Source organism: Branchiostoma belcheri, unplaced genomic scaffold, assembly GCF_001625305.1.
Source record: "Branchiostoma belcheri isolate BF01 breed outbred unplaced genomic scaffold, Haploidv18h27 scaffold50, whole genome shotgun sequence".
Classification (NCBI taxonomy): domain Eukaryota; kingdom Metazoa; phylum Chordata; class Leptocardii; order Amphioxiformes; family Branchiostomatidae; genus Branchiostoma; species Branchiostoma belcheri.
The window spans coordinates 1,845,686-1,857,252 of NW_017804132.1; the positions used below are offsets into that span (position 1 = coordinate 1,845,686).

General features: G+C 42.2%; 2 protein-coding genes across 2 annotated transcripts; one reads left to right on the forward strand and one right to left on the reverse strand.

The window, feature by feature from the left end:
- Nucleotides 1-4,063: 4,063 nt before the first annotated feature.
- Nucleotides 4,064-8,428, forward strand: LOC109480245 (phytosulfokine receptor 1-like). The gene is made up of 9 exons (XM_019782394.1): nt 4,064-4,475; nt 4,650-5,055; nt 5,599-5,748; nt 6,256-6,556; nt 6,965-7,110; nt 7,271-7,320; nt 7,682-7,837; nt 7,925-7,975; nt 8,303-8,428. Exons 1-9 carry the CDS (start codon nt 4,064-4,066, stop codon nt 8,404-8,406), a joined length of 1,776 nt encoding a protein of 591 aa, XP_019637953.1. The 3' UTR covers nt 8,407-8,428.
- A 1,240-nt stretch (nt 8,429-9,668) lies between these two features.
- Nucleotides 9,669-11,559, reverse strand: LOC109480246. The gene is made up of 4 exons (XM_019782395.1): nt 11,505-11,559; nt 11,002-11,121; nt 10,373-10,486; nt 9,669-9,928 (listed from the first exon to the last, which is right to left on the reverse strand). Exons 1-4 carry the CDS (start codon nt 11,557-11,559, stop codon nt 9,798-9,800), a joined length of 420 nt encoding a protein of 139 aa, XP_019637954.1. The 3' UTR covers nt 9,669-9,797.
- Nucleotides 11,560-11,567: the final 8 nt, after the last annotated feature.

Below are 11,567 nucleotides of genomic sequence, written 5' to 3' on the forward strand. Positions count from 1 at the left end.
TTAGTTGCAAGGGTGGTCCACTTAGACAAACCTCTGATCCTTAAACATGTATGTTCTTATCTTTTCGCCATCATAGTCTCTACCTGGCTTCGAGAGGCGGCTGGAAAGAGTAGAAATCGGCCAAATAGCTATAGAGAGTTAACATGCCAGGGGAGTTGGTCCACTCTAGAGTACAGTTTGCCGATTTCTACTCTTTCCAGCCACCTCACGAAGCCTGGTAGAGGCTACATCATAGAGAAACGAGGAGAATTCAAATTTACGTAATTATAAAATAGATTATGGCGCTAGTGCTAGCTTGATCATGTATAGTTGTATGTATATACAAGACATTCCTTTGTACTTAACCCAGTGGGTATTTTTGTACAATAAAGGTCTTCATTGTTAATTACGAACGTTACCTGGAACCTAGCTAACTGGTTTTATTCACTTGAAGGACAAGTCGGACTACAGTCCGCTGTAGGGTCGGCCAAACTCCCAACGGGTTAGATTCCCACGTAGCGGTGATTTAGACCGGCGGGCGAATGGCTTCTGGCTGCCGAAGGGAAACGGCTGGCGGCCCGAAACGAGTCTGGCACCCAGGGTACAGCCTGTATAATGTGCTCTTGCATATCTGCTGTGCATACCTGCCGGGGGTGCTACACTAGTAGACCTCTCTAACACATGACTGTTTTTCAAAGTGGTGGATATATATGTCACCTGAATAAATGTTAGTTTACTACATTGTCTTAATAATATACATAATCAATTCAAAGGCAAAGAGAGCCTATAAGAAGCAGGATTGCGTCATGGTATGTGTACGAGCGGTCAGGAGTCTAAAGGCCACGCACAACTTGTCAGATACTTCCTTATTGACATTTCTTTTAACACTACGTTAAATTCTATGAATTCTCAGTAGGCTAACGGTCATCCACGCTTAGGGTGACTAAAATGCTATTTTAAGTATTATAAAATTCTTTGAAAAGTGTATTTTTTTCCTAAGCTTGTAGGCAAAAACACAGAATATATCCTGAATAACACTCGCAGGTGTGCAAAGGTGGAAAAAGTATTGATTTTGGTAAAAAGCGATCTATTTGCAAGGCACATGCGCAGAACTGAGACCGGTATTTGGTCCAGTGAACTGTCATAAGGTAGTTGGAGAAAGCCCAGTCTGCGCTGCACAAGTTTTCCAGCTGTCTAAAAACCGTGAGTAGTCTATATTTTTTCTGCGGGGACCCATATGTGCAAACCTTGTGAACTGCATGTATCGATAATGTTATACATTCCACGACAAAACTGTTTTACATGTACAGTCTAACTTTACTTGAATGCTTCCGTATCAAGGTAGCAACTTTTCGAACAATATATATATATGAACCGGCATTTGCTTTTATAATCAATATATTGGTCTGTTTTGAAAGCTATTTTCATTTCATGATAATCTTCTAATTTTTGTTGGTTTGTTTCATTCTTCTATATTTGGCCAATTTGAGTAAGAAGTATGCACTTACACAACTAAACAGCTACAGTGATATTCCAATATATTCTTTTAGAAAATATGCTATATAGTACGTGGCGAGTAGACTTTAAATTTGTTTCAAAGCCTGGGTGCCATCGTGCTTGTATATACATATACTGGATATATATATATCTTAAGATATTTCAGGGAGCCCCGGTATACAAATAGGATGATGCTGCATAAGGAAGTAAATGCATAGCGATTGTTAGAATGTACATTTAGGTAGGTGTCGATACTTGCTGTAACGGTTCACATAACTTAACATTTTTCTAAAGTCGGGTACCTAAATTAAATGTTGCTTGTAGCCTCTTCAGCAAGGGTAGGCAAGTTTTTGTTGACTTATAACGTTGTAGATCAGTTCTGATCATGACCCTGTTTCTGTTAGCATGTCTATCGTTACCATAAAAGCCAAATGGTCGTATGATCCTAGATCGACCTAAGGAGGTTAATAGTCACAATCCAACAGTTGATCTACTTTTATCTTTTTCTATCTTGTCAACGGCTGCATTATATACCGTACCTTAATATAATACCATGTCACATCCAAGGTTCGTTCCGAAGAGCTCACCAACGTGGCCCAATTGATCTAACTGAATAAAAGTGTCTGTGGCGTCAAAACACTTTGTAAACGATTCGTACTCTAAAATCAATGAAAAAGATCTATATTTTCTTTCGCGCATGTTTTCAACTTGCAAAGATATTACTGTACCTATCACATTGTCAAGACGTTATGCTAAAATGAGAAAGTGTGAATTTGCGAGAAAACTGATATGCATATCATAACGTTTACTGTCAAAACAGTATCGATACTTGGATACTCGATTATTCCATTAACTTTCATACACGTACAAAATACATATACAAAGCCATTAAAATTACGAAGTTTCTTAATCATATACACCTATTACGGCTTCAAATCTCGCGCGTTCTCGTGATCTCGCTCTGAGAGAGATTCGCGAGAGTTCCTTCAGTTGTTTTTATACTATCGGCTTGTGTCGTGAGTAGAGGGTTAGTTGTGTAATCACGCACTGTAAAGCCTACTGATGGAGACAGATCGCAATGTTGTCCCAAATGATTGTCATGTTACTACAACAAAGTGATTGTCACGTTTACTATACTGCAACACAACTCGAAATAGAACATGACTTCACTGTTGTTGAACCCAAAATATGTACTTCCACCACTTTCACCGATTCTTGTGGAAGTTTAAATAGAGTGGGCGTGAGTCATTTAATGACAGGTTGTAGCGTATTGGGCCAGTCTTGCATTTTGCAAACGTTCGAAAGATTTTCTCCGAAACACACACGGAAGTCCGGGTCGCAGTGTATTTTTAGTCTCTACCAGACTAACTACGCTGGCTACACTGTATATATAGCTGAATATTTGCCAGGGGGGTTTGGCCACCTTGTAGGTTTGATTGGCCGCGAAGTTCGGAGGGAAAGAAACTACCTCCCCGCGGCTCCCCCCCCCCGGACTCCCTTGACCAATTTTACTCTCTTTTTTGCCAAATTCTACGATCCGTATTCCCGTAGAAAGGCCTGGTGGAGGCTAGTGTATTCTGACCAGAGGTTGCCAAACTAAATGAAGAACATCAAATAGTGACTCCGTGCACGTGAATAGTGTCATCAGGTTGGTAAGACACTGAGTAAAGAGACTCTTTTTTACTTTTATTCAGCCGACGTTTCGGTGACCGTCTGTCACCTTCCTCAGGGCAATTCTGACTGGTTCATATAACACATGTGTAGATATGTACATATTGTATGTTTGGGAATGCATCTATAGCAGCGACACCTCAGCTGTGCAATGTGGACCAGTCAGAATTGTCCTGAGGAAGGTGACAGACGGTAAACGAAACGTCGGCTGAATAAAAGTAAAAAAGAGTCTCTTTACACATATTGGTAGTGACTTTTGGCATCGCGTTCAAAGGTTGGCAACAGGACACAGCGTTCTCTTTAGAGAACCAGAGCAGTAAAACTCACTTCGAAAAATGTAATGGCTCTCAGTGGCAAATGTGCTGATGATGACACTTGGCGCACCAAATCCGTAGTGTGCTTTTGGCCTAAGAGGCTCGGTAGGCGTCACTCCACGCACCGTTCAAGAAAGTCGTGTGAAATGCCTTTCCCAAGGTTAAGGAGACAACGACGGGCCACGGTGAGTATCGAACCCGGGACCTATTGGTTCCGAGTCCAACGCTCTAACCGTTGCGCCACCGACGCCACATTAACTCACTTAACCTGTCAATACGATGTAACAAGCAACTTACCGTTGGGAACGAAAACTTTATACTTAAAAGGATGAGGCAGCACAAGCCATTCTTTCAAACCTTTGAACACAAAATTGTTGACTTAATTTTAGGGCACTCAAAGCGATTTCGGGACAGTAAAGTTTATTTTCAAAGCCAATTTGCCTCTCTGTCTCTGCCATGCTAGTATCTATTCGTCTAGTAAATCTAGCAATCGAATTAACTACATAGAGAGACAAACATCATTATACAGTTATACAATGTTGTCAACTTTATCATCACTGACTATACTTTCTTCATATGTCACACAGGACGAAAGATCCAAGATGGCGTCAGGTCTGCCCATCCAACCTCAGAACGTGAACGGTCGCCTTAAACTTGACCTGAGTAACCAGGGTCTGACGTCCATCCCGGAGGAGGTGTTCGACCTCACCGACCTCGAGATCCTCATCGTGTCCAACAACAGACTAACCGCCATTCCTGAAGCGATAGGCCGTCTGCAGAAACTTCAGTGGTTAGACGTTGAGCACAACATGGTAACAACATTGCCGAGGTCTGTATGTTCACTGTCCAACCTTGAAGTGTTGATTGTCAGTTATAACAGTCTTTATTCACTACCTCCTGGTGCGGAATTTGCAAAGATGAAGAAACTAACACAACTGTACATCCACGACAACCATCTAACAGAGGTTCCATCAGGGGTTTGTACTCTATCCAACCTTGAGGTGCTCACGGTCGGTAAAAACCCCATAAGGAGCCTTCCTGAAGATATCACACGTCTTACTAGACTGAAAAGTCTGGACATTGTGTCCTGTTTGTTTAGAGAGTTCCCCAGACAGGTGCTGAAGTTGAAGTTGCTGGAGAAACTATTTGCTGGACAGTACAAGGGTAGAATGTTCCACGAACTTCCAGATGAGTTAGAACAACTGCAACACCTGTGGTACTTGTCTTTGTCGAACAATGCTCTCAGAACACTACCAAGCACCTTGAGTGGCCTACACAACGTACGCGAGGTCTACCTCAGGAACAACAAGTTTGAAACTTTCCCAAGAGTCCTGTGTGAACTTCCTGAAATGCAGAAACTCGACATTAGGAACAACCAAATCACCAGGCTACCAACCAGCCTTCACAGAGCAGACAAGCTCTATGACTTGAGGGTTTCTGGAAACCCCCTGTCGTACCCTCCTCGTTTTGTGTGTGAACACGGGACCAGTGGCATTCTGGCCTTCCTGAGGCGAGAGGCTGAGAAACTGGACCGGCATCTAGACTACACTACAGATGCTACTGGAGGCCAGGCATTGGATGAGCTACAGGCAAAGTGAGTATACTAAGTATTTAATATACATTGGGCCATTGCATGCAAACTATCTCTTTATAGTGGACAATGTCAATCAGGATAAAATGTACGTGTGTGTGCGCGCGCGTGTGTGCATGTGTGTGTGTGTGCGCGCGCGCGTGTGTGTATGCTTGTGTGTGTGTGTGTGTGTGTGTGTATGCGTGGTGTGTTTGTGTATGTGTGTGTGTATGTGTGTGTGTATGTGCATGCGTGCGTGGGTGATTGTACGCGCGCAGCTAAACTTCCGCTTTTGTATCTTCAGACAGGACATCTTATAGTCTTGTTCTACCTAAAACTACATATACAGAGTCCAGTCTATACTATACTAGACAACTTACCTTCCAGAATGTAGATTTGTCGCTATTATAATAGTATAAAAACGGCTAATCGTCACTGCCAATCGTCTATGTCTTTGCTACCTGCAATTAGCATGGACTTACAACAAACATTATCAATTATTTGCAGTGAATCCTCTCCATTGCCTGATCGAAGGACAAGTCTGGACCTCCTGACGGTTGACGAAAGCTTTCCCGTCATCCACTACGACCAGCTCGACTTTCCCGCGGAGGCGTACTTGGGTCACGGCGGGTTCGCCTCGGTGGAGAAGGCCTACCATCGGGACTGGAAACAGAACATCGCTGTCAAACGTCTGCTTCCGCATCAAATACAGGGGAGGTCAGTGTGGACATCACCAACTCTTGAAAAGTTAAAAGTTATTACACTTACTATCGAGATTTGGCAAGTACAGTTTGTGGACACAATTGTGCGAATTAAGGTTAACGTTTTAAGCGTAGGGTTTTAAGCTTAGGGCTGTTTTTTTTCACTAAAAGACGTTTGTATTTCTAAGATTATCATTGGTGGTTTTTAGAGTGATCTTACAGGATAACAGGACAAAAATCACCGAATGAGCTAATAAAGAAATAAACAACTTATTTTCAAAGAAAATCCACGAGTAAAACTTCCTGCAAAGCAAAGTTTTTATCCAACACAAAGAAATTCTTTCACCTATAGCTAGAGCTTTCAACCAGTCACTCTGGTCTTCCTCAGTAGACTGACCCAGTGAGACTTGTCACGTGGCTTCTTTGAAGCTTGACATCAACACTGGGTCGACTGTATTTGGTATTTTTTTGTGTTGGATCCAAACTTTTATCTTTAAACTTCTTTTCTCTTATGCCATTGAAGTGAGCGGGAGCTTCTGTACTCGGAGGCGAGGAAACTGAACCTGGGCAGCCGCTCAGACCACGTCATCAGTCTGCTGGGGGTCTGTCTGAAGCCTCACTTCGCCATCGTGATGCCCTACATGGAGAACGGCTCTCTGGCCGAGCTGCTGCTGCGGGATGTGGACGTGCCCTGGGCCCTGAGGTGGAGAATGGCGCACGAGATCTCCCTGGGGATGACTTTCCTGCACTGCCAGAACCCGCAGATTCTCCACTGTGATCTGAAGACGGAAAACATTCTTCTTGATAGTGACTTCCACGTGAAGGTACGACGTAACGGCCATTGTTTCTTAATCTTGCTTATCAATTTAAGAATTGCAAACCTTTCTCTGACTGTAGCATAGTATAGAGTTCCAAAGAAGTGCCATTTGCAGAAATCATTGAATGGATAAGACAATGAGGTCAAGTGGCGTAGCGGCAGCGTGCTCGACTCGGAACCAAGAGGTCCCGGGTTCTAGTCCTGACATGCCACCGATCTTGTGCCCTCGGGAAAGGCACTTTACACCGACTTTCCTGAGTATTGTCTTGTCCTGTATTCGTCCTCTCCGTTGGTGGCGGCTTGAAATAAGTTGAGATATACCTTGAGTGTGCTGTCACCATTTCTAGTAATGAAATGTTGGAATATATATATAAAAAAAGAATAAGACAGTTCATCAAACTTTTTTTAAAATCAGATTTCAGACTTTGGCCAATCGAAATGGAAGAGTCAGTCACGTGTCCTGACCGGAACGAGCCCCAAAGGAGGCACGATCACGCATGCGCCGCCGGAGTTCTTGGACGACATCAATCACGTGCCGACCACCAAGTTTGACGTCTACAGGTACCAGCATGCACCGCCATTCTTGTACTTCTTGTACTTAAAAAACAGTAAAACGTTAGCATGTCAGTGTGTAAAAAAATCTAAACACTGCTTGTTCTTTGAAATCTTCTAACTTCTTCAAAATTCAGTAGTTTTGATTCTTTGAATTTTATGATTACAGCTTTGGCGTGCTGCTGTGGGAGATTGTTACAAGAGACGAGCCTTATAAACGTGAGTACATGGTTGCTCAGTGTACATCGATAATTTTCATAATCATCATGATTTGATTGTGTTCAGCACCAAGGACAGGGCTACTTATATATGTATTGATAGTGTTCAGCACCAAGGACAGGGATACTTATGTATGTATTATATTATATTGATAGTGTTTAGCACCAAGGACTTGGATAGCTATGCATGCATTGATAGCGTTCAGCACCAAGGACAGGGATAGCTGTGTACGTGCTCATTGTGTTACGATAAGTACGATATTTTACGTACTGAATTCCCAACTCGTCCGTCAACAGTATTGCAAACTGTTTTCTTGTAGATCACTAACATGAAAAATTCTCTATCCCCACGCCCCATACAGATGCCACCAAGTCGGAACTCATCAGACTCGCGGTAACGCAGGGCCAGCGGCCAGACCTGTCCCCGGTCCCCTCACAGCTACAGGACGTCAACACAGTCAGCAAACTCATGCAGAGGTGCTGGAGGCAGAATCCGTACGATAGACCGTCATTCAAGGGTAAGAGTGCCTCTGGATTTATTACCTACAATATAACTGTTCATACAAATATTGTGACAAGCAACCAACCAAACAGAACGTTCTGACTGATGCAGAGGTGTTGGAGACAGAATCCGTACGACAGACCATCTTTTAAGGGTAAGAATGCCTGATTAAGTAGTACTTAAGTCCCGAAGGGAGTGCTGTACTGTAAAGTAATATGCATTTTTCACTTCTTAATATTAATGTCTGTAGGAATATAGCACTCCCTTCTGGACTTTAGTACTCCTTCAACAATCTTCAATCTAACTCTTCATACTTATTTAGTAACAAACCAGAAATTTAATTTCTGTCTGATCCAGAGGTGTTGTAGACAGAGCATCATTCAAGGGTACGAATACCTCTTAGTGTTATATAACCTACCCGAATTGTTCAATGCATATCTAAAAATGCTTACTGGTATCTTCTCTATGTCATTAATTGCAGAGTGTGAGGGTGAACTACGGGCTGTGAGCAGCAACTCTAGCAAGGAGGGCGTTCTCCAAGCCATCATCCAACTACAGAAAGAAGTGCAATCAAGCTTTTTGTGACCTTAAACTAAACATAATGCACCTAATGAACAGGATTCTGCTAAGAGTCCTGTGATTTGGCAATTCCAAAAAATGAATGGTATATGTATTGATAGCGTTCAGCACCAAGGACAGGGCTAGTTATGTATGTATTGACAGTGTTAATCACCAGGGTCAGGGCTAGTTATGTATTGATGGTGTTCAGCACCAAGGACAGGGATAGTTATGTATGTATGTGCTGATAGTGTTCAGCACCAAATGTTCAAATGTTGATAGATTCAAAACTTCCACAGTGCAAGAACTGAATCATATCTGGCTAGGCTTATCTACATCCCCACATTATACTATTGCAATACAGAAATTATCTGGAATACAATACTATATAGGCAATATTTATTGTTAGCTTCTATAACATACCACCACCAATACTAACCTAATACATATCAAAGTACAAGCCTTATTGTGCAGAAAAAATATTTAATAAAGCCTCAACTTATAGTACATGTACATATCACTTGCATGAGAATACTACATGTACTTCATACCTTACACCAGTTTTTTGTTTACTGCAATATGCATAATAATCTACGTTTTCATAAATGCAAGAATTTACACGTACATTGAACATATCATTTTAAGAAAGCTGAACAAAATGATACAACTAATAGCTTCCTTACAAAGTGTGCTGCTCAAAAATGTTACATACTGTGGTATCAGCTTCAAACATGTACATGAAGTAACAATTTCGATTCAGAGTTTTTTCCAGACAACACTGACTTATGTTAAATACAATCTCTTTTGGGCTAGCTCATAAATTACACATGTATTATGTAAACGTACTGCTTTATTATTCTCTGAGTCTGCACAAAAACTTAAACTGCAAAAAAGTACAAATATCAGGAAATGTCACATTTTGGCAATACAAAAGGGGACTTATACATGTATACTGAGTTTTATCACAAACAAGATGTGTATGACCTGAAATTATGTATAAAAACTGCTCCATGCATCTTGACAACATGTATAATATGTATTTTCTTTTTATAAAGAGAAGTCAAAAATGGTCAACTTTACTTGTTCTGTGTTCCTTGACTTGTACAAAAATGTAAGACTTAGTGGTGTACATAACATAATTTTTACACAGCCAAGTCTTTTATTCAGCCAACGTTTCGGTGACCGTCTGTCACCTTCCTCAGAGCATCTGTAGCAAACGAAACCTGTGCTGCTGTGCAATGTGAACCAGCCCTGAGGAAGGTGACAGATGGTCACCGAAACGTCAGCTGAATAAAAGACTTGGTTGTGTAAAAGAGTCTCTTTACTCAGTATCTTACCAACCTGATGAAACTATTCACGGATTAGTGGTGTACAACTTGTGAGAGGAGAAGATACTACTTAAAGTTTTTTCTAAGATGCTAGGAGGTTTTGCTGTATAATACAGGCGAGCCCTCGGTTGGGTTATAGTCTGTGCTCCATAGTCGCGTTCTGTTCCGGGGGGAGGTGTCCGTTGTCTGGAACGGCGACCCCCAGGGGGAGTGTTGTAAACCTGGAATGGCAGTTAGAAATTAACGTTAAATGCTATTCTTTCAAAATCTGTACAGCTCCTCAGCTCCGATATAATCTACCGCAACAGACTCTTCCATAATATCTGCGTCCGTCTTTACTTAAGCTGGGACAACTAAAAAGACAATTTGGGACATTTTTTGGACAATAGAAAAAAAATCAACATCAGAATGTCAGCTCTTCTTTTGTTTGGCTACATGAAAAGCACCCCAAAATTTCCCATTTACTCTGCAATTATAGCGTGCCTGGAAGTCAGAACGTAACCTAAATAAAGCTGACTTCAAGTTCACTTCCTGAAAAACAGGTTGGGACAGTTCATCATCACTACGGGACAATTCCAATTTTATTTTTGGGACAGTGCTGGGACAATAGGTTTGAGGCCTGATATGGGCCATGGATGCCTGAAATAAAAAGTAAAGAAAGTTACCAGGAGAAGTAGAGCTGTATGGAGGAGGTGGCACTGCGGCGGGAGACTGGTGCAGGTACAGACTGCTCTGCTGGCTGGGCTTGGTCGAACCCGAACCTACTATGGCATGGTACGCTGCAACACAGAGTACAGGTGTATATTAGACCAACACATCACATCTAACTCTAAACTAGGGTGGGGTAAAGTGGCATAGCAGTAGCATGTTTGACTCAGGACCAAGAGGTCCTGGGTTTGAATCCTACCCATGTCACCCTTGGGAAAGGCACTTTACATGACTTTCCTCACTTCACTCAGGTTTAAATGAGTAGTACTACCTAGCTTCGATTATGGACGTCCCTCGGATAGGGACGTTAAATGGAGGTTCTGTGTTTTCGTGGAGAGCCACACCCCACACACGTTAAAGAACCCACCGCACCTACATGTGTATCAAAAAGAGTCGGGGACCTTCCCGGTGTGAGTGGTTCAAACCTTACAGTCCGGTCTTACACAGCTTGTACTTACATGTACAAAAACTGGTGTGCTACGCCGAAAGGCAGTTTTATCAGTTATGCGAAACAAACAAACAAACATCTATGTCCATTGTATAATGTTGAATTTCGGTGTCATAAACACTAAAAGGTAGTACATACTGATGAAAGTAGCAGCACAGATAGCGATGGCTGTCAGCACCAGGAGGATCCAGAACTCGTAGTTCTCCAGGATGGCTCTGATCAGGACTCCCCACGTCGGCACTCCTTCACGCGGGTGATCTGTGGGAGAGGGTGGGGGGGGGGAAGGAGGGGGAACATATTATTTAATTATCTTGAAAGTTTATCTGTGTTGGTGGAAGTCATTATGAAGAGTTTAAATCGGCACTCCTTCACGCGAGTGATCTGTGGGAGAGGGTGGGGGGGAAGGAGGGGGAACATATTATTTAATTATCTTGAAAGTTTATCTGTGTTGGTGGAAGTCATTATGAAGAGTTTAAACTGTAATTTGACTCCAGTCTTTGTCAAGGAATAAGCACGTGACACATGTGATCCAATCCCTTGTGTTGGAAATTACAGTTTAAACTCTTCATAAATTCATTCAGTAATGTTGGCTACAAATTAGTGTCTAGTTTTCCTCTTCATTTTACATCAGGATTCCCCACGTTGGTACACCTTCACAAGGGTGGTCTGGGGAGGGGGGCAACACATGTTCATCATGCCGTAAT